The sequence below is a fragment of the Callionymus lyra genome, chromosome 2 (genome assembly GCF_982586985.1).
Source record: "Callionymus lyra chromosome 2, fCalLyr1.hap1.1, whole genome shotgun sequence".
Taxonomy (NCBI): Eukaryota; Metazoa; Chordata; class Actinopteri; order Syngnathiformes; family Callionymidae; genus Callionymus; species Callionymus lyra.
This window is the reverse complement of record NC_141819.1, coordinates 40,652,194-40,676,014: the sequence shown is the minus strand read 5'-3', so window position 1 is coordinate 40,676,014 and position 23,821 is coordinate 40,652,194. Positions and strand designations below refer to the sequence as shown.

Sequence of the window (23,821 nt, the reverse complement as noted above, 5' to 3'; positions counted from 1 at the left end):
AGGTTCTGCAGTATTACTGAGCCAGGTTTTGTAGTATTCGTCTGTAAGGTTCTGTAGTATTACTACGCCAGACTTCGTAGTATTACTCTGAACTGCTCAGTAGTCAGGAGCCTTGTGGAGCATTTACAAAATAATACTGTATTTATCATTTCAGTGAAGACAATACCAAGGTATGGATCTGTCCAAAACAAGATTGCACACACTCCATCTTATTGTCAATGTCTGTTCAAGTTGGTTGTTAGGGTTACAATTGAGTTGCTGCATGACGAACATGGTGAGCATGTGAAAAGTGCTGGACTTCTATTTTATTTTGGTCTTCCATTGTTACTTCTGTGAGCGGCGCGGGTGGGCTTTTCTGATTGAACACATGACTCACATTCTTTATTCTCTACCTGCCATATTGTTGAGTTATTTAAAAAAAAAAAAGAATTAAAAAATCTTTACAGTTCCACTGAAAGTAATGTATAATACAAGATGAGATTGAGAAAAAAAGGTTTACCTGATGGTCAGGATGAGAATTTAAGGCTCGGATCTCCAAGAAGTTGAACGTAGTTTCTACCTGTTGCAACATACGTGATAAAACAGAAAGACAAGTTTAGATGTCAGCAGTGTGACATTTGAAAGTGTGGCCAGAATTACCTTAGCAGGTATCTTCGGGGCGAGGAAATACAGACGCCATGTTGTCAGGACCTGCCGGAAAGACAAACATTGAATCATAACTGTGGAAAAATGTGCTGCACGTCACAGAGAGAAGAAGACAGTCTCGAGAGTCTCCCTGGTAATGATGAGAGAGAAGTGAAGAGTCTTTTCCATATTCATGGATCGATCCGGCTAAAAGCTTCTGTGTCAGAGACAAATTGACTGTCAGTCATAGATGAACAAGCTGCTGTAGCAGCTGAGAAATGACACTTTGTGTTGCACTCACCAGATAGCAGCTGTAATTTCATTATAATTACATTTCTTGTCGGAGGATGAACTGCCTTATGCATGTGCTGAGTCAAACTGTGGAGCTAAACACACCAGTACACAAAGTGGGATACTTTATAGTTGCCCTTCACATGGTGGGGATGCAAGATGTATGCTCACTCACTCCATCTCAGTGCTGACAAATTAAAATCATCTTCTGATTGACTTTCACCACTGACCTCTAAACATCATCTGATCTTCAAGTTCAGATTCTTTATTGTTCTCATTTAAAAGCAAAGAAAATACGGAGAAGCCCTTTACAGTTATTACGGCCCTTATCTGTGTAGTCGACTATTATTCAGTGAGAACAGACTAGGACCATGAAAATGACACATTTTCTGCCTCATATATAGCTTGTACTGATGGGTAAAATAAGCTTCATGAAACACTGGATGAGGTATCATGATACAGTGTCTTCATTTTTAAAGACCAATAGATGTCACTCTCAGTTTGAAAATGATTTTGAAATTAAAGGTATTTTCAAAAATGAAGACACTGTATCATGATGACAGTCTGAGTTCCCAGACGTACTGAAAGGTATTGGCTCCTTTTTTGATTATTTTGAAATGCTGTGACACTTTTAAGGGGCCAACAAAAGATGGAAGGGCCAAAAAAATGTTTTTCTTTTTTTTAAATGTAATTTTTTAAATTTTAAATTAAAAGGTTATGCAGATGATGCCCAGATCTGCTGTGGTCAAATAAGACATAAGCTCTTTTTATTATGATTTCTGTGGGAAGGATATACATAGAGATTTTCCCAATTTCTTTGGGAAAGAAGCGGGGGACACCCTGGACAGGGCACCAGTCTGTCCCAGGGCACTGAAATACATACAACGATTCACACACACACTTATACTTACATCCAATTTCCCGATAATACTGAGTGGTTGAAATTAACTTTTCTAGTTGGAAACTTTTATATTTTATTCTTTTATTAAAAAACAATATAATTAATTTTTTTTGAATAATTAAATTCAGTTTTCTATACTCAGTAATTTATATATTTAATTGTTCAATCTTTTTTTTCCTTGTAATCATTACATTTAAATAATGCATTCTTTTAAAAATAAATGAATTATTATCAGGTCCAGAGCTATTTGATCAAACTTTTGGCCAATCATGGGATGCGCATAAGATCACATGACAACGTAGAATGATATCATATGAAGTAGCTTTGGTGGCTGGCAGGTACATTCACTTGCATTTCTGCTCTAACTTATTATTTTTTATTATTTGGTGGCAAAAGACAGTCAGGTGAATGAACCCTTACTTGACTTAGAAAACATGTCATTCTTCACTAATCATCTGATGATCACCCCTGGTTTATTTCCTCCTTCAGCTCCATCGCTCATGATCATTTACTAGATTGTTTCTGACAGGCAAAGTTAAAAGGCTCCCCCGGGACGCTGCGTGTAACCCTCCACAATGAAAAGCAAGAATTCAATTACATCTCTTCCACAGTGAAGAGAGTTTTTCTCCGGGACGTGGATGTCAGAGGCGAATGATGACAGACCCTGACACCCACTCAGTGTTGGAGTTAGGTGTCTGGAATTATGTCGGCCCAAATGTGCATGTGAGATGGAGCGATTGGCAGTTCAAAGCGGAAGGACAAGGTGGGTGGTTCAAAGCCCGGTTTGAAGCCGGAGATTAAAAAGACTACATCAGGTACGAGCGAGGCAGTCGCACGTGCTAGTTAGCAGAGAAAGTTCCGGTAAACACGAACGAATCATGCTGACGCAGCAGGAAATCAACTCCAAAGTGAGCCTTCATCATTAGAGTTGTGGTGGTGACATTATGCAGGAGAGCCGCCTCACACATTCACTTTGTGACAGCTTGGCTGAGACTAGTGTACAAAATTCATTTTATTTCTAACTCGCTGTCAAAGTACGACCGCAACTTTGACACATTGTGGTTTCTTACTACCAACCTGTTTTCATTCCGATCCAGCCAAACTTTTTTGTTAAGTATACAAGGATGACAGATTTATTATTAGTTGGCTGCTATTCTTTTTTTATTGAAGTGCAAATTCAGTTTGAACTTGTTTTCATCTGTAAACACTGAAAATGAAAGCCCAAAGTTGATAATCTTTCTAAAATATTTATTCATTGATTAACTTCGGCAAACTCACTTAACAGGTCTGCTGGGTTGCAAAGAACAGTTTCTTCAATTATATTTTTATTTTGTATCTCAACTGAGTGATTAATGAATTCATATATTCTAAAATACATTTGAGTCGATTTTTAGTGAAGATTTTCTTCCCTGAAGTATTCATTTCAGTGTTCGGTGTTTTGAGAGAAAGATTTACACTGATCCTACAGTAGGTGGCGGCAGAAACAAATGTGGACGGAGGCCGAGAGCCAGACAGCGTTTTTTTTGTTTGTTTTTTTGTATTAAAAAGTGAAAAAAAACATTTGTACACATTCCATTGATTTAGCCAAAACTTAGTTCCTGTTTATTATCGTATTATTTGGTTTAATTCTTTATATATATATTTTGTCTATTTAATTTAGATTTTTACACTCTAATTCATGTGATATTTATATGTAATTATTTGTTATTTTGTCCATTCCAACTGTGTTTTTCTTTTTTAAAGGTTTTTATTTGTTTACAATTTACAAGTTGAGATTTTTTTTTTTTCAAATCAATCTTCTACTCAACAATTCATGTCATGTTGGCCTGGTCTAATTATGTTGACTGTAAGTGTTTGGGTTGGTTAACTATACTAGGACTTGTACGGTATAACTCCATCAAGCATTTTAGTTTTTCCCCACCAAATAATTAGCCTTAATTTTTACTGTCTGAAAGGTGTTTTGTTTTGAAAAATTATGGTATTTTTTAGCCTGGGAATCTTTCACTCAAGTTTACATAAAAAAAATACTTTAAACTAGTAAAAATGAGTGAAACACAAAATATATAATTTGTTTATTCTCTTTTTATCTTAGGGTCGGTCGTAAATATAATGCCATGACATACAGTTTGCCAACAGTTTGGGACCCCTGAATTATACTAAATTGCTTAGAAACGGCCAGCTGCGACCAGTTTATTGAAGGTTTTAATACAAAAATATAAAAAAGGCAAACATGTTGTGTGAAGGAGCACTAGTGCACACTCAAAATAATCACAGAATCATATTTCAATATATAACAAAACAATGTTATCCATCTCTGCCAAATGCTAAAGAAAACAAATGTTTTTTTTAGCTAGAGTATCTATAACAGAAGTCTTGATTCTGAATGTAGCACATCTTTCAAACCCAAGGCCTGGGGTCCAAATGCAGCAGGCACATCGATTTTGTTTGGCCTATCTCAAAATTAAAGTAGATTCATTGATATAGATTGATATAGTCACTTAACTCAGATAAGATTAGAGAATGTGTTTGTTGAAGGAGAACAAACACAGAGATTATTAAGTTAAACAAAGCCTATAAAAATCATACTTCCTGTTAAGTAAATGTACATTTGTTTAGCCCGCAACACAGAATTTTGGCCCCTTGTGTGATTGAATTTGGAACCCCTGATCTAGAGGCTCATTTTATTTTAAAACTTCTTTATATGAATTTCCATGCCACAAATCACACGCTTCAGCTGCCCACTTGTTACGCAATCATACATCCTGTTTATTCCAGTTCAAATTCATTTCCATCCAAATGATTTTTGACTATTTACTCTCTTTTAGGCTTTTCAATATTCTTTACCCTTAAGCCAAAAACTAGAAAAATGATTTGAGTCTTACTGGCTTGAAATTTTAAAGAATAATGGATAATTAAATTAGTTTTTGAAGTGTTGAAACAATCAGTCCTTCTTGCATTTCTTCTTTTAAAGCTGAATACCTTAAATTCCAAAGACAAGATTAAATAAAAATAAATATTTAATTGCTCTGCAGTATATCACCCCAAACGTCGTTTCGTTCGATACATTTTTTTTTACAGCTCCCAGCAGGAGAGACATTCTTTCCAGGTCAGCAGCTAATAAGCAGAGAAAATGCTCAATAAGTTGGTTACTAGACGTGATGAATGTTGCGATCTGACACATTTAAGTCAGCATATGAAAGGCTGAACATGCAAACTTGTCAGCACGCCGTAGCTTTTCTTCCGACATGATGAATCGCTGAAGCTTGAAGGAGGTGAAGCCTCACTCGGCAGGTGATGAACTTCCACTGCGCCTCAGGGCGATCAAACAGGAGCCACTAAATGGATCTTTCTTCCAGAGTCCAGTCCAAGTTCTGGTCCTGGGCAAGATCAGTGATTGACCCAGATAGCGCTCCGATGGCTGGCAGCGCTCATTAACACGGTTTTGAATACACTGATGAAAGCATCCCAGAATCAAACATCATGAAAGAAAAGTTGTGGGACTTTGTCGTGTCATACTGAGATCACACTTTAAGTGAATCGGGGCCAAGGATTCAGTAAGTTTTTAAAAGTTCCATTACATATGATGGGAAGAAACTCCCCATCGAAGCCATTAGCTTGGGGATAAAAAAAACAACCTGCGATAACATAAGTGGGCTAATGAAGATACAATAAAGGAGGGGTAGGTAAATAATATTCTTAAGGTTCAAACACACATTTTTTTTAAGCTTAAAAAATGAAGAATCAGAGGAATTCTGATATTTTTGACAAGGAAACTAAACCAGAATCTTTCATCAGTTTATACCAAATGTTTTTTTTTATTTAAAAACAATGTAATCCACAGTGTTTCTGGATAATAGCACTCTAATCACTCATTATCTACTGAAGCTTCTGTCCACAGAGAAGCTCAAATATGTTGTGCACAGTGAGAGCTTAACCCATTTGTGTCACATATATACCGTCTTGAGCAGCTGACGGATAGTGAGAAATAAAAGGGAAACTAATTGTCATGAAATGTTTTTTATGTTGGAAGTATTTTTTATTTTAATTTAAAAGGTTACATTAAAAAAGTGTTTTGGAAGTATTCGTTTTTAATTTAAAAAATGTTTTTTTTTTTATCAAAGGAATGAAAAAAAGAACAGTTTTGCATTTATAATTTTCCAGCAGGTCAATGTTATGAAACGTGTTTGCAACAAATAAATAAATTGAAAAATATATCACAATCACAAATATATTCACAATGATGATCTTTAATGTAACAATAATTGTATTTCTTTAGAGTATCTGTTATTAAAAAAAAAGATAAACAGAAATAAAAATAAAACGAATATAACAAAAATATATATATATATAAATTTAAATATATAATTGAAATAAAGTTTTTTGTTTTTTAAATTAAATTAAAAGGCACAGTGTTTTTATTTATTATTGTATTATTTTACAAACCTTAGCAAGTCAAATAACACTAAAACAATTCACTGGAAAATACTGTTATATAAGTAAGTAATTAAGTAAGTCATTTTTATTTGTATAGCGCTTTTCCAGACCATGGTCACAAAGCTCAAGTAGAAGAACTCACATTTCTCTGGTCCTTAAAACTCTTCACTGGCTGCCAGTTTCTTTCAGGATCAACTTTAAAATTCTGGTTCTTACTTTCAGAGCTATTCATGGTCAGGCTCCTCCTTGCACCAGTGATCTGATCCAGCCTTATACTCCAGCTCTGGCTCTGAGGTCTGTGGATCAGAATCTACTGATGGTTCCTCGCACACGGTTCAGGACCAGAGAAGAGAAATCCTTCCTGTTGCTCCTAAGCTTTGGAACGATCTTCCTCTCTCTGCGCTTGATGGATCTACTGACTCCTTCAAAATTATTTTCAATACAAATGAATAAGGAGAATAAATAAACCATATCATAAAATAGGTATCTAATTAACAAATTCCATCAAAACAATTAAAGATAGTAAATTAAAAACCATCACCCGAAAACTTGACTAAAAAGCATTTTTACAAGCTTAGTTTGACACTGATTATTGAGTTTAACAGTAAAATGACAAATCACTGGTGAATTTATTTTAAAGCTGCAACATCTTTCAAAATATCTTTCTGTCCTTCCTTTTGAATGAAAGTTAATTTTCTACCTCAGCTCCACTTGAATTCTCTATTTTCACCTCATCCAATCCAGTTTATTTTAAAGCTGCAACATCTTAAAAATATCTTCCTGTCCTTCCTTTTGAATGACAGTCAATTTTCTACCTCAGCTCCTCTTGAATTCTCCATTTTCACCTCATTCAATCTATAATGCTAAATCCGTCACGACACATTTGAGCTAGCTCACAAAATCTACACTACTTTACCTGTTTTTCTTTCTCATTTCTTTGCTCAGTTCTTTGCTTTAAAAGGCATCAGACAGAAATACATTTATTTTAACGTTGTGCTTTGTTTCAACACTCTTCATAAAGTAAGGCAGGAAATGTCTTCCTTTAAATCATCTTTAAACTACTGTATAATGGATGACTGAGTTACTCAGAGAACTGTCTTCAAACCCACCTCATAACGTCTTTACATGATCAAGTATTTTCTGTAAAGTGGTTCTAACACGAGTCATTATATGTGGCCCATCACATGGTTATTGTAGATTCTTGTTCATGTTGGAACAGTGACTTGTAAAGATGCCAGTGTTTAAGATAAGATAGTTAGATAGATAAACTTCATTAAACCCTCTGGAGATCTCTTTTGGGAAATAGTTTAGGATGAAGAAAAGAGAGTCAAACTGATTTTGAAGGAAAGGAAGAAATAAGCAGAACAAATAATGTTTAGAACGGACCTTTTTTTTGCAAATTAGATTAAATCTCCAGAAAAAAAGTGGTTTCAGTGGGCGGGGCTTAAGTACATTTTCTAATGTAATGTATTTAAATTAACATTGTTTATACAATAAGTGTAATAATATATTTTTTTTATGTTGAAGTATTATTTTATTAAATAAAAAAAACATTGCAATTAAATCAACAAAAAGGGACATTATGTATTTATATTTAAGTACCACGCTTGTCAATCAACACATTTCTAGAATATCTATAACCCTTGTATTATCTTTAGGATCAAGGTGACCCAGAGGCCTGAAAACAAATGTGTTTGTGGTATTCCTTGTGTTGACTCTGAGTCAAGGTGAACATAACAATCACCTTGACCCAGAAGCAATACAAGGGCTAAAACAACGACATTTGTTTTCGGGGCTTTCGGGTCACCTTGACCCCAAGATAACACAAGGGTTGAAATAACAATAGTTTTGATGAAAGTATTATTAATTTAATATATAAAGGATGAAAAAGCCAAATTGGTGTATTTTATGAAATGTCCAACATTTCAAAATAAATGACAATTGTTTACGCAAACAAATTTACCATTAAATTTATAAATCTCACCTCACAAATGTATTCTTGATGATTATCTTTGGGATAAGAGTATTTGTTAGGAGTGTTGGGAGTATTTGTTATTTATAATTAAACATTGTGTAAAAAGAAGGAAAAAGGCACTTTGGTATATTTTATATATGTAAAGCTCCTGGGTATCTCATGGATGACTACTTTTTTTAAAATTTGTATTGTTATTTATTAATTTTGTGTTTTTTCCTGATGTTGCTGTTTAGTCTGTTTTTATACACTAATATATGGAGCGGTCCGAGCGTCTCCATCATGGTCTGTCCAGCAGCACTCTGAGCGGTAATGCGTCCAGTAAGTGACCAACACACTCAGACATTACCTCCTGCTGTCCAGTCCATCTACACAAATGCCTGCTGTTATGACTAATGGTGCAGATCCAATAGCGCCGTGACGGAGGTTTCGTCGTGCATCGATGATTGACACTTGAGCGTGTAACTGAATTAGCAACTTACCAGAATCCTGTCCTCAGTTTTCCCACTTTTGGTGTCGAGTTTGATGCCACAAGCAAATTTGATCGGCGATTTATCCGTTATCTTCCTGATGCTTTCTGTAAAGAAAAGAATCAAACAATATGTTACTATCATTTCATTTGTTGCAAGAAAAAGTTGGGGAAAATAACAGGCTTTCATTGTGTAATTAATATTATTATTAGCTGAATTATAGTATAACTGTTTTTTTTGCCCCTCAAAATAGTATGTGTGAATTTTTTTTTCTTCATTTTTTAATTCTTTAATTCTTTAATTGAAATTTATTTTTAATTGAGGTTTATTTTATGGTTTTTAATCCTTGCTTCTTCTATATATATATATATTATAAATTGAATTATTTTATATACAATATCAAACTCTAAGTGTAAAAAAAACCCCTCATTCATTTTGAATAAAAAATAAAAAAATAAAAAAGTGAATCTTTTAATATAGAATCTATAAAATTCAATTATCTAAAATAATAATAATAATAATAATAATAATAATAATCAATACTTACAAAATATTTCAATAAGAAAAAGTTGGGATTTAAAATGTTACATTTTAATCTTAAATATTCTGATGACCCTGAAGTACAGGAGCATCCACAACTAAAAACTGTAGCTTCCCTGTCGTCTCACAACACTTGTTCTTAAGCAGCCATGTTTTATTCTAAACTGCTCGAGGTAAATTCATATCACTGAGTGTGTCCCGATGAAGCGTTCTTGTCAAACAAAGTCAGTGTCAGAGCGGTGACCCCTGACATTACCTAAGTGCCCCCCCACACCTCTTGCCTGAAGGAATTATAACATGTTGAGCTGCAGGAAAAGATGGCTTCAGAGTACACTCCAAGCATCTCTACATCTATTAAGCATCTTTTAAAGGACAGAAGAAAACAACTCATCTCCACGGCCTGATCACTGATGGTGCTTTATAAAGTAGCCATGTGTGCGTTTGTTACATAAATGGGATAATTCTCCACATATTCACACACACAAGGGGGTCGTTAACTTAACCCTGCAATTATCATCATTTATATGATCAATGACACAAAAACTCCACTCTTGGATAACCGCCTGAAGAGGAAATGAAAAGCAGATGCGAAGATGTTTTGCAGGGAACTGAGCCCACATTTCCATTTTGCATTTCTATAAGTATCTAGGACTTGGTTATCACTATCACTCAAGGGGACGAAATATTTTAAAAGGTTTGAGTCACATGTCGAACAATATATTTACCGGTCTTTCATTATCAGAAAGAAGAGAAGAGGCCCTTTTTAAATCACAATTATACTTATATATATATATACTTTCTTAGTGAGACAGTGTCTTTTTGGGGGGATTTACAGATACATTATTTTGTTACCCCGCAACGGACATAGTTTATTTAAGAAAAAAATCAGAAATTTAATTTAAAACATTCTTAAAATATGTCCTCAATTTCTGCAACAATAGGTCAGATAATTATTTGCAGACTTAAATAAGTTTTAAAAAAGTAGTGACTTTAACATGAATAAACATTTTCTATTTTCTATTCTAACCTTGGTATGAAATAAGCTAGCATGGTTATTAGCCAGCTAAGCTAGCAAATAAAGCATTCACTTTACAAAAACAACCCAATTTTAACAAAGGTTTTCTATTAATATAGATTAGATTAGATCAACTTTATTGATCCATCTCTCAGCAACACAGACAATAGATTCATGAAGCAAGAATAAGAACAAAGTGCAACAAAAAGAAAGTGCAAGATGACACGATCTAAATAAAAAGATAAAGAACATAGATCAAAGAAAAATAACAAAAAAAGAAAGATACCAAGATTACCATGGAATGCAATCATCTTTTCACTCCACTCCTGCCCCCAAACTCAGAATTAAACAATCCAATAGCACGAGGAATGAATGAGTCCCTGAGTCTATTAGTGTTGCATCTGTGTATAGTGCAAACTTGTGGTAAGGTTCATTACTCTGTCTAACCATCAAAAATATCAAATACATCCTGTATAAATGACGTGCGAATTAGCCTGCTTTAGACCTTGGCTCAGCTGTTTTTAAACACTGTTTTTTTAATAGAAAATGTTACCTGCATAAAATATAGTTGAACAAGCAGTAAATTAAACTTTTATTTGTTTTAAAACATGGAAATACAATGAGTATAATTAAAATTAAGTGGAAAATTTCAGGTTTTATATAAAGAGAATCGTTTCATGTTAATTGTGTAATTATATATAAAATAACTTTTTTTTTAACTGTATGTTTAATCTTTTCCTCCAAAAAAGACCCCGGCAAAGTAAGGTAAAAACTTTATTGATCCCTCAAGAGGTCTCCTTCGGGAAATTGACTTTTACTTGTCACTTTTTCCAGTATTTGTTGTCCCTCAAAAAGATTAAAGTGAATATAAAAAAATGGAAAAAATGCTTTTATATCAGATATAAAAGAAAAGAAAGTGAAATAAAACTTTGCATATTTAGCTTGGTTTCATACTTTGGTTTGATGGCCCCTCACAACAGCCAGGGTATAAAATGTTAGAAAAATATCTATAGAAAGATACCGACCGAGCACAAAAAACAGAGAGAGAGAAAGCGGTATATTCTGGAAATGCATTGATTTGTCAACTTGTTTGTGTCTGTAGAAAGTGATTCAGCCTCACAAACATGAAAGATCTCTTCGTCCCTGCAGGGGAATTTCAGAGCTCAACAAGTATGGGTTGTTTCCATGGTGAAATGGCCAGATAAGGTTACCTGTAGAAAATACTGCGGGACACATAATAATCAGGATTTTATAAAAGAAATTAAACTTTTGTTTGATTCATAAACATGGACATGTGATGAGAATAATTAAAACAATACAATGTTCTTTTTAAAAGTCTGTTTTTTGAGAAAGAATTATTTGTGTAGGATTTATGTAACAGTAACAGTGAAACTATATTATTATTATTATAATGTTATGTTTTTACAATTTAAACTGTACTGTATGTTAAATAATTCACTAGTGTTGTGACTAAACAAATTGTTACATTGTGGAAACAAAAAAGATGATCTGATATTATCAGAATTGATTTTGTGGTTCACAGTTTGTAACCCTTTCCAATGCATCTTGAAACATTTAAAGTCTTTTTTAATGAACCAGTCTCACGTGCACACATAAGTGATTCTCTACAACAGTGGTGGGTTGTTGGTTAAAATTTCCTCACTTTTTATTCAGTGGTTGTTCTGACGGGCTCTCAAAAACAAAGAAGCCAACGGCATAAAAACCAAGCTTAACAGGCTAAAATGATTATTTAATTATATTTTTTACTGTTTATCTGATATAAATGAACTATTTTTCTCAAATATAAAAAAATAAAAATTGAATTAAATATTTTTGAGTGTCAATCAATACAGAAGTCCCAAAAATGAAAACCATATCCTCATTTTAATAGACTAGTCACGAACAAAATAAATAAATGGAAAATAAAATAGTTAGTCTCTACGTGATCTTTGACCACGTACATGTAGTCGATGGGTCACATGTTTACCCAGGTCTGCTCTACAAGTTTCTCGTGTACGGATCCTCTCGTCCATACAAAGATGCCGACCGAGCACAGAAAAAAGAGATTGAGATTGATATAAGCTGGAAAGGTAATGATTTTTCAACTTGTTTGTTCTGAAGAAAGTCTTTGGACATCAAACACCTCTTCATCCCTGGAAGGGAGTTTAGATCTCAACAAGTACGCTTGATGTCTCCATGCTGAGCAGGGAATGACAATGCAGTGTCTCCGGTGTGAGGACGGAATAATAAGCTGTGACTCCAAACAACAAAACATCTCCACTCAGGTGACCTTGTTTTTTAGCGGGTGCAGGACCAACCCACAGTCTCCCTGGTTGTATCCCCCTGATCCTGTGCTGGCCATGGATCACAGAGGGCTGATGGGTGACAGACGGGAGCAGCAGAGAAGAAGCTGCTGGATCCATCATCTCTGGGAGTCTAATAGAGACATTAACACTCATTAACGCAGCGGTGGACCCTCTGCTACCCCTGGCGTGTGGAGCGCGCGTCCCCGTGCGCGCTCACGCTCAATAATAGGGGGGCTAAGCATTTGTTCACAGAAAGAACATTTTTTTTATTTTTTTTTTTACTTTCGCTTCTTCTCATCAGCAGAAGCAGCGGTAGAGGTGGTCGCTGAAGGGTCTCTGGGATGCGAGCGAGGTGTGGTTGTGGACGCGTGGACCAGCAGATGCACGATAGATAGACGCCCCTTCCTCTCTCCGCTGGCCTGCAGCTGCTTCTCTACCTGCACCTCGTGATCCCCCCGAACCATCCACGTGCACGAACCACATGAACAATGCATGAGTCTCCTGCACACATCACACCCCCCCGGGCGGAGTGCGAGCCCGGACACGGAGCTCCACGAACCCCCAGCTTACCCACCTGTCATCTCCTTGTTCACGCTGACGAAGCCGAACGATAGGATCTCCTTGGCAGCCATGTTGACGCCCCCCTCCTTCTGCTGCGACCCCCTCAATTCTCCCGCGCTCTCGTGCAGCTTCTCGGCATCATCCCTGCAGAACAACAGTCCGGAGCCGCTTCCTGGAAGAAGGACGAGCGGGTGAGGAGGGAGGAGAGGGAGGCGGAGGATGGAGGATGGAGGGAGGGACCAGAGGAGGGGAAGGCGGGAAGCAGCGGCACTTACCTGGGAGAGAGATGTCCATTAACCATCCTGCGCTGCCAGCTTTACAGTCGCAGACTCCTGATGGATTTATTGCAGTCACAGCAGGGACGTCGTTTTTTAAATGAATCCAGGAGGAAAATGCGAAGATAAAGATTCCTCCCGAAATAAAAATCAATAATATTCATCAAGCATTTAAATTAAAGTTGTACATGAGATTTAAGTTGTATATATTAAATGTATGATTAAACTCGTATGAACATCTTAAAACATTTTTATTTGTTCAGGCTTTTCCTTGATTTTCTGGAACTCCTGTTGTGTTCTCAGTATTATCTTGACCTTTAAAGTATATACTTTATTGAATATTGTTTTGATTGTTTAAGAGATTTGTGACCCTGGTCCTGAAAAGTGCTCTATAAATACTAATTACTTACTTACATTTAGTACAAGATTACATTCGCTATATTGAATTTATTACGAGATTAAAGTAATATATCTGAGATTGAAGTCGTACATTAATTACAAGTCTATAGTTCCATAATAACATTTACTCAGACATTAACGTTGTTTATACATTTATTATGATATTATATCCGTATTAACATTTATTTCGAGACTAAAGGTGTTTATATTACATTTATTACGAGATCATATTCATTCATTCATTCATTCATTGACAACAAGTCTTTATCCCGGGGGTCGCGAGGAGACTGGAGCCTACCCCAGAATCATAGGGCGAGAGGCAGGGGACACCCTGGACAGGACGCCGGTCTGTAGCAGGGCACACACAAAGACAGACAACCATTCACACATGCTCTCATACCTACCAACAATTTCACAAAGTTCTCAATTAACCTCTGTATTTTTATGGACTGTGGGAGGAAACCGGAGTGCCCTGAGTAAACCCACCCATATATATTAAATTACATAATAAAGCAAATAATTAAAGTTGCATTTATTCATTTTACAAGTAAATCAAAGTTTTATACAATACTTTTATTATGAGATTAAAATGTATATACAACAGGTTTATTATTAAGTTTGGAGTTGTCTATAATTACATTTATTATGATATTAAAGTCGTATATATTACGATTCAAGTCCTAAATAGTAAGTTTTTACGAGATTAAAGTAGTAAATATCATGTTTGTAATGAGATTAAAGTTGTATATTAAATTTATTACAAAATAAATGTTGTATACGTTACGATTATTATGAGATTAAATTTGTGTATATTACATTTATTAGGAAAAGTTGTATATAAAACATTTGATATTATCATATAAAAGTCATATTTATTATGTTTATTCCGAGGTTAAAGTCATACGGTCTAAAGAGTTAAATCTTGTTTCAAAAGAGTAGTTACCTTTATACACAAAATAACTTGAAATCCATTCCATTCTTTGTTCCAATTATTCATCCCCAAACATGTATTCTTTAATCAATATAATTGAATACTTTTTTAGCACTTGAAATATTGGGGCAACAGTTGGCAGTAATGATGTGGAACTCACTTGCATGGAACACTATGTACTCGTACTAGAACAGCTCTTCTCCACCACAGAGAGTTGCTAATCTTCAAAATATTACTGGATCCAGATTGAAAGTGGGAAATCCCCCAAATGTAAACAACCTTTCTTCATTACTTTCCCATAATTTCTTAAATAAATTGAAGTAAATTGATCAGTTTTTGAGTTATTTTTGACAATATGCAGACAACGGCTAACAAAACTCAACTAACCTGACAAAGGTCATTTTTTATTTATTTAACTTATTCATGAGGTTTGTATTTGACATTTACTTGAGAGGTTTTGGATGACTTCATGTCTCAGGACTCCGCCTCCTAATCGGGTGAGAGGAAGGAAACGTCCTTTTAAGATGAGTATCAATGTTTCCAGCAGCAGATTCTCTGAACCTGCACTCAGTTTGGGAAACAACAAAAGTCATCTGACATTATGAACATCCTGCTTGTTTCTTCACTACTGGGTGGGTATATTTGATTTAAGAACTTTAGTTTTTGCTAGAATTGAAGATACATCTGGAGGAACAAAAATCCTTTGAATATAAATGTAATATTTTTAACAGTGTGTATCCAAACCGACTTTGATCCTTTCTCTTTTGCATCTTACATTCCAACAATTTCTCTGCTCTGATAACAATGATAATATTTGCCAAAGTTTCCCTGTTTGGTTGTCGTTACTAAACATAGCCCAATGTTCTGTCCATGCTGCTTCTGTTGTATAATCATTTAATATTGAAATAATCCAGCGAGACTTCAATCAGCACTGGACCATGGCGAGTGTTTCGTGTGCTGCCATGTGAAAAAGTGCCATCTGAGCTGCCAGTGGGTTTTATGTTAAGTTATTTTACCCCTGATTCACCAGCTGAATTGATAATTTAGCAAAGTTACCTCACACTGTGCTAACGCAAGAAGATACACTCATGCATGTACCTCGATTTCAGGAGCATTTGTTGCACCAGCTGCTGCGACTGAAGGTACATTCATAAGCACACACACACGCACACACACACACATACACACACACACACACACATCCAAACCCACCCACACACACACACACACACACACACACACACACACACACCCAAACGCACCCACATGCACCCACCACACACACACACCCAAACGCACACATGCACATAAACACCCCCCAAGACACACACACGCACATGCAAGCATGCACCACAGACACACATTCACACATGGATACTTCGCTCGATCACACACACATGCACAGACACACACCGAGAAAACACATGCCCATGCATGTACCACACACCCATGCACAGGTCCCACACACACTAGCATACACAGTTACACACAGACCCAAACACTCACACCAATACACGCAAAAACGCATTCACAGATTCATATGCACGCACACACACATGTAAACACACACACATACACACACACACATACACACACATACATACACTTGCAACCACACATTTGTAGATACAGCAATGTAATTACTGCATGTGATCCTATTGAGTAGCAACTGTTCCACACACAACATCTTCACACAGTGTCACAAAGCTCTGATCTTAGCTGCGAATTCTTTCAGATGCTTTCAAGGTCACTCTGTCTCTGTATCCTCCTGCTTCTGACGTCTTCCTCTACGAGTGTGTTTTGTTGGAGTGTCACGTGCACAACTCCACTGATGTCTGGAGCATCCAGTGGTTCCGACACACTCCACACGCTGCCCTGGACCTCAACCCCAGATACATGAAACGAGGAGATATCTTCGCCATCACTGCAGTGTCGAGGGACGACGCCGGTGTCTACTGGTGCCAAGCTGATCGCAGAGATCACAACTTCACCACCGTGCTCCTGAGCCGGGCAGTCACACTGCATGTGTCAGGTGTGTGTGTGTCGTTGAAGGTTGGGTCACGTTGTGAAAATGCAAAGGGTATCTTGATAGATTGGTAGAGTTACTAGTGAAGGCCAACATCCCCATGTATTGAATACAATACTTGAATTTAATATTTCATTATATTGACAGGTTGACTTTGGTAATTGTTTTTATATACAGTATAGTGAATTCAGAATGTATATATTTTTGAATTATTGTAATTATAATATCAAACTCTACAGTGTAAAAAAAAAAGCATTTTGAATATATTCACCTTGACCCAGAGATAACACTAGGGTTAGAAAAAAGGAAATGCTTAAAAAAACAGTTCAGTTCAGGTCACATTTAAATTAATACATTCTATCAATTAAATATTATGATGTCACTGATATACTTCCATATGTAACCACCAGTGAACTAATGGAGTGAAATAGATTAGTTAGTAAGACTGCATGTATGTTAACTAGTCTAAAATATATGGCATTGCTAATCATACAAAAAGCTAACCACTAGTTCACATGTGGAAAAATAACTATGGTTCTTGTTAAACTTAATACATACATGTATACATCTTAACATGCAAAGTCAGAGTCATTAACTAGTTTACTAGTCAACATTTTCCCCTTTCAAATGTTACCAGTTTTGCCCCTTGCTAGCGAACTAGTAGATGTCTGACTCTAAATAGTTAAATAAATGGTAAAATGGAACATAACCATGTTAAGTTTAACAAGTTTACAAGTGCAAAAAGAGGAAATATGTTTCCTAGTTAACTAGCAAGTGTAAGACATCTACTTGTTGACTGGTAAGAGGCAAAACGGGTAATATTTACAGAAAAGGGTGACAGTATATACTAGCTGACTAGTTAAGGTCTATTGTGAATGTCAACTTATGAGATTTTGAGATTTATAATGCATACTAGGAAGATCCACCGTACATTATTACTTATGCTGTAGTTGATTCCAAGATCACGAGCATCATAGACATTTTTTCACATTATTGGGTAACATCTTATTTTCAGTTAACATGCATGCAGTCACAGAAACTACCACACCAGTTACACTCCATCTATTCCCCTCCACTCATTCACGAGTGATTAGTTTATGTGTGTTATTTGTTTAACTTGGTTTTTGTACCTTACTAGTTCACTAATCAAACACCTGGTACTGATAAAGTAATGAAACTTGGGATTTCACAAGTAAACTAGTGAGATAGTATATTTCGTTTAACTACTCAATAAGTGAAAATATTTGACTAAACTTGTAAACTAAAGACCTCACATGATATAGCTAGTTTACTAGTGATATAAATTCATGTTTGACTAGTAAACATCTTAGAGATTTTTCAGCTGATTAGTTAATTCGCGTGTGTTTTCATTACCTGTCACAGAGGATATAGATGGTTGCCATAGTTATGACCCTGGTGAGATAAAGTACTACTCAAGGCCAAAAAAATGACTAAAATGAGGAACGTTTTGCATGAACGTACTCTGTGTGTGACCAGCAGAGCCTCCATCTTCTTCTCCTGTCTTGAGTCAAGACACACGGCAAATCTTCAGAGGTTCTCCTTTATCCTTACCATGTCCTGAGAGCCAGAGCAACACAACCCTATGGACCCAAAGATCATCTTCAGATGAGCATGATTACACGACCTCTGACCCCCAGACTGTTCTCCTCTGGTGTGAGAGCACAGACGCTCGCACCAACGCAGTCCTCGTCACTTCAGTCGATGGTGAGATCTTCTGAAGTCACTTCTACATCTATACTGTGTGTAAATTAGTATGTGTTTGCTGGTGTGTGTATGTATATTTATTTGTGTGTCTGTGTATGTGTGTGTGTGAGTATATATGCATGCGTACTTGCATGGGTGTGTGTATGTGTATGTGTATTTACGTGTGTTCTGTGTGAATGCAGGTGCGGGCAAGATTGAGTTTTTCTGTGTGCATATACGTGTGTGTGTGTGCTTTTGGTTTTGTGTGTGACTGTGTCTTTCTGTGTGCGTGTGTATGTATGTATGCTATGTCTGTGTTTGTGTGAGCAAGCGGGTGTTTACACTTGTGTGTGTTTTAATGTGTGCATGCGTTTGTGTATGTTTTAGTTTGTGTGTGATTGTGTGAGCTTTTTTGTCTGTTTTTCTTGTCTATGTTTAGGTATGTTGTGTGTGATTTGTGTTTGTGTGACCCAAACAGAGAGACAAACAAATTGTCTTGAAAATGACCTCTCAGTGAAGGCTTTAGGGAGTTTGGGGGTTAAAGGTCAACTCCATCAGGTCAATTGAAAGGGGGCATGAAAAAAAAGCATTTGTCCAATTTCAATGGAATTTAAACCATATTGAAGTGCTGATTGAAGTGTCGCTGGATTAATGATTTGTATTATTTCAGCTCCTAACACCCATAGTTTGGTTGACCGTAGCTGATCATCTTAAATCTGAATCCACGCTCTTCTATTTGTGCCTCACAGTTGCTGGTGTCATCATCAAGACCCCGACCTTCGTGGTACCAGAGGGCACAGAGGTGCTCATCTCCTGCCATCATGGGCAAGGAGCGCTGGGAACTGTGAGGTTCTTCAAAGATGATATGGAAATCACCGCAGACTCTTCTCACACCGGACAGAGAGCCACAGATCTGAAGTTTCATGCGACTGAAACAGATCAAGGACTCTACAAGTGTGTGTCCAACGACGGATTGCTGCAGAGCCAGGGAAGCTGGTTGTCAGTCAAAGGTGAACTTATCTTGAAATTAAATCACTTAGATGTGGATTTTTAACTGTTCATTTTGTGTTTTTAGGGACAAATAAAAAAGAGTCTGTCAATCAAGGTAAACTTTTAACAAAATTCTCACATGAGACGTTTTTTGTGTGGTTTTTATTCCTTTATATGGAAGTATATCAGTGTCAGCTACGGAGCCCCTTAAGGGTCATGAAGAAAGAATAGGATACATCCTCATCATACACAAAAAAACGTTTAGCTTTTTTTTCTGGCACTTTGGGGGCTCGGTAGTATTTTGTATTTAAAATTTTGAAATATTTTTTATTTAAATGTTTTGAATTTCAATGTTTGAATAATTGAATTAAATAGCTTCTATATTGAAGAGTAGCTTTAAAGATGAATTATTTAATTAAATAATGTTTATTTGAAAGTGTTAGATTTTTTTTGATGGAATAATTTAATGCAATCATTTGTATATTGGAAGTTGTATTTCCTTTTTAATTACATTTTTTTTCGACAGAGTTTGAAATTAAAATTCCTATTATTCAAAACTACGTTGTAGAATTAAATGTTTCTTTCCTTCATAACCTTTTACTGTACATTCAATATTAAAATAGTAGCACTAATATACCATTTAACATGTTTGTATTAAATTCCAGAGAATACAAATTAGAAAATATTGAATTTATAAACTGTATTTATGAATTATTGGAATAAGACTATCAAATAGGGGCAGGAGTGGAGTAAAAGTATCATGATGTTCTGTTCTATGTTAATCTTTGTATCCTTTGTCTTTGTTGTTTTTCTTTGATCTACGTTCTTTATCTTTATCTTTAGACTTAGATTGTATCATCTTGTTCTTTTCTCTTTATTTCTCTTTGTTCTTGTTCTTATTTTATTTGTATTTATTTTTATGAACAATTGCTGTTTTGCTGTGGCTAATTGGAAAAAAAAAAATTCCCGAAGGAGACTTCCTGAGGGATCAATAAAGTTCTACCTAAATACGTAAAATATTGAATTCAATAAAAACAAATTCAACCTTTCAATACACCAATCATTGAATCAATTATATATAAAAAAAAAACAATGCTTAAAAACAACAAGATTTAAAAAAAAAGAAAAAAAGTTTGAATATTTGAAATGTTCATTCAATTATTCAATATTCTGTTAACACTGCTATACATATGGTTATACTCTTCACACTGATATATAAATATATATTACTTACTTACTTACTTACTTACATCAGTGATAACCCGGTGGTTACGACAGGTGTTCTGTGCTGCAGGCAGCCGGGACTGGCCTGCTGTCTCATGTGGGATTGTTCTTCTGCTGGTCATCCCTCTTGTTTCCTTGCTCCTCAATCTCTACCGGTCAGCAAAAACATTTTATTGTTTACAAGTCAATCCTTCTGTCAGTGCGCTCGGGTCATAAACAACATGAATCACAACACATGGCAAATTGCTTTTTTTATGTTCAGGAAACAGATGTTCAGCTGCTGGAGGATGGCCAGGAAGAAAACGCCGTCTGCTGGTCCTCCTGTGACGAAGCAGGACCTGACAGAGGTGCAGTGGGACATGGAGATGTCAAACCTGCTGGAGAAGCAGCATCATCCATGAATGTATGTGAGTGATAGAAAAAAAAAAATCTGTATTTTCTTGAAAAAGAAATCCTTCTCCTTTTTCTAGACGAATAAAGCAGAATGTCTTGTGTAACACACTTTCATGTTTTGAATTGATTGCATCACTGAATTATTCAACGTTCTCTCTCTGTAATCTTGGTTTTGAGGTTTGTACCTGTGTGTTGGTCAAATGTTTCATCAAACAAAAAGAAATATCCTTCTCAATAGCACAGCAGTGTAACATCGTACTTATGACGTAAAGGTGGAGGAACATTTACTCCATTATGGTGAAGTATGACTCATCCTCTGTCTTGGAAACCATAGTGAACAGATTGTAGAGGGGAAAATGATGGTTCTACATACTAAAAAGTACATGTTATTGTGTGCTTTACCACCTCCTCATGTCAGGAAGTACTTACACAGATTATGTCGATTACAGTGAAAGCTTCTCAGCTCTTCATTCTTTACAGAGCATCTTCTACTTTTCTTCGACTTTTTCAGGACCTTTCACTGATTTAATGGAAGCGAGACTTTGAAATGGTCATTGTGTGACATCCACTGCACTGTAAGAACTGAGAGATGTCAAGGGTCCAGGGATTTTAGTGGAAACCTAGCGGACCTGAAGGTCATGTATTTAACTCAAAAACCGCAAGAATTCTCCAGAAGTGTAAAAGAATACGTCGACTAATAATAGAATAATATATATGTATATATATACAGTATATATTCACAGATGGGTTACAAGGGGAGCTACCAATAATAAGCAGCAATTAATTAATATCCAAACACTACTAACATGAATAACACAATACATAAGAATAAAGAGTTTCATGACACAAATGATAAAGCCGTTACCAAATGTAACTTGGGTTCTATGGATACATGCGAGGCCCTCCAGCCATCAGTGAAGCTCTGCCGAAGCATGCATGAAGTAGAAACATCTTCTTCTCTATGATGCTTTGCCATTTCTATAGGTATCTTGTTCGATTGTTTGAATATACTTTGATAGTTTGTGAAAATTGTTTGATTTATTTGAATTTTTTTTAATCATAATGTAAATGAGTTTGATTACAGTTGATAACAAGTTTGATTATAGTTGTCTGTGACACTCTAGGAAGATGTTTCTCCTCTCATCCGAGAGGGAATCGAAAAAACCTCTCGGATGAGAGGAGAAACGTCCACATGGAACATTTTCACAGTCCAGTTGACCCACCATGAACCACTTGGATTTGATTACAGTTGAAAATTGTTTTATTTATTTGAAATGTTTTTAATGACAATGGAAACTAGTATTATTACAGATGATAAAAAGTTTGATGATAGTTGTCTGTGAATTTCTAGGAAGATGTTTCTCCTGTGATCCGAGAGGGAACAAAAAAAACTCTCGGATAAGAGGAGAAACATCTTCATTAAATCTTCACAGTCCAGTTGATCCACCATTGAACCACTTGGATTTTATTACAGTTGAAAATTGTTTGATTACAGTTGAAAATGTTTTGACAATGAAAATTGTTTAAAAAGGTGTTTTTAAAATTGTTGATAAAGATTGACATTTAAAAAAAAAAAAGTTTGTACACTCACCACTTGAAATGTAATAAATACAAATGAATAAATAATAAAATAAATACATATATATTATAAATAAATCTGCTAAAGTAAGTAATTGTATATCGATGACAAATATAATTTATGTAAAGGACAAGATGAGATTGTAATGAACAATGAATTGAAACAACAAACTTCTTCACTTAAAATCGTTCTTCCATCAAAAGAGGGGTTTGACAAAGACAAAATAAATCAATATTTGGAACAATCTTCCTCTCCCTCTGCGTTTGATGGATCTACTGACTCCTTCAAGAAACATCTTAAGACATTCTTATTTGTGCAGGCTTTTCCTTGATTTTCTGGAAATTCTATGTTTCTCTCTATGTAGTCTTGGCCTTGAAGGTTTTTTCATTTTTTTGTATTTTTAACTTTGTTTTACTTTTGAAGTGCTTTGTGACCCTGGACTTGAGAGGCACTTTAAAAATAACTTACTTACTATAATTGCAATCGGCACATGACAATAAGCACAAGTGGTGGATGGGTATTGAGAACTCTTACATGCATTTATTAATAACCACAAACCTACAAGACTTTCCTAAAACAAACAAAAAAACAAAACAGGTCATTATCCCTGGTTCTGTTGATGAGGTCTGAGAAATTGAATTTTTTTTTACGGTTCACGTCACTCTCCTGGGTGCTCTTTCCTTTGTGGTTGGTCATTAAAGAAGCAGTAGAATCAATAACTGCCTCAATGTTGGGATTGAAAATATTGAACATGTCATAAACAGGAGCTGAGCGACCACACCTCCAAATATTAACAATAACTGAGAATTGTATTTATCCGGTTAAATATGTGTTATTTTCTCAGTTATATACATGATAAAATGCACCATTAAGAAGTATATACATATTTTTACATTAGTTTGTTGATTATTATCCGCCAGAAGATTTCATTTTAATTCACCTTTCTTCCTTTCTTCTTTTCCAAATAATCAAAGGTTATGTTGATGTCTTATTACGAATGACTGTTTTAAAAAGTACACAAAATGACAAAAACTAAAAAATAATCCGGCGTCCACTTTATGGCAGAATTGTTTTCCTGACGATTTCAACCGCGTTTCTTTCGACACGATCATGTTATTCACATCATATTCCTCTAGAGGGCAGCAGAAGATAACATGGACACACCAACCGAACCGTCAACGTCATA

At 35.6% G+C, this 23,821-nt stretch overlaps 2 protein-coding genes across 5 annotated transcripts in view; one reads left to right on the top strand and one right to left on the bottom strand.

Moving 5' to 3' along the window:
• The window catches only part of LOC148087028 (capping protein, Arp2/3 and myosin-I linker protein 3-like), a 43,493-nt gene extending 30,253 nt beyond the window's left edge, over window positions 1–13,240 (bottom strand). Inside the window, exons 1-4 of the mRNA XM_087785232.1 lie at window positions 13,128–13,240; window positions 8,705–8,799; window positions 640–690; window positions 500–559 (exon numbers count right to left, since the gene is read on the bottom strand). Coding sequence (XP_087641358.1) covers window positions 500–559; window positions 640–690; window positions 8,705–8,799; window positions 13,128–13,185 — 264 coding nt within the window. The 5' untranslated portion in view covers window positions 13,186–13,240. The remainder of the gene's footprint in view (window positions 1–499; window positions 560–639; window positions 691–8,704; window positions 8,800–13,127) is intronic.
• Window positions 13,241–15,255: 2,015 nt separating this feature from the next.
• LOC148087027 (uncharacterized) lies at window positions 15,256–21,165 on the top strand. Of its 4 annotated transcripts, none has more exons than XM_087783083.1 (8): window positions 15,256–15,351; window positions 15,829–15,861; window positions 16,455–16,751; window positions 18,246–18,470; window positions 19,199–19,459; window positions 19,525–19,554; window positions 20,734–20,818; window positions 20,926–21,165. In XM_087783083.1, the coding sequence occupies exons 1-8, from the start codon at window positions 15,321–15,323 to the stop codon at window positions 21,062–21,064; spliced, it is 1,101 nt and encodes a 366-aa protein (XP_087639209.1). In that variant the 5' UTR covers window positions 15,256–15,320; the 3' UTR covers window positions 21,065–21,165. The 4 variants fall into 4 exon arrangements, with proteins under 4 accessions (XP_087639209.1, XP_087639207.1, XP_087639208.1 ...); XM_087783081.1 differs by having other exon boundaries at window positions 20,718–20,818; XM_087783082.1 differs by having other exon boundaries at window positions 18,243–18,470.
• Window positions 21,166–23,821: the final 2,656 nt, after the last annotated feature.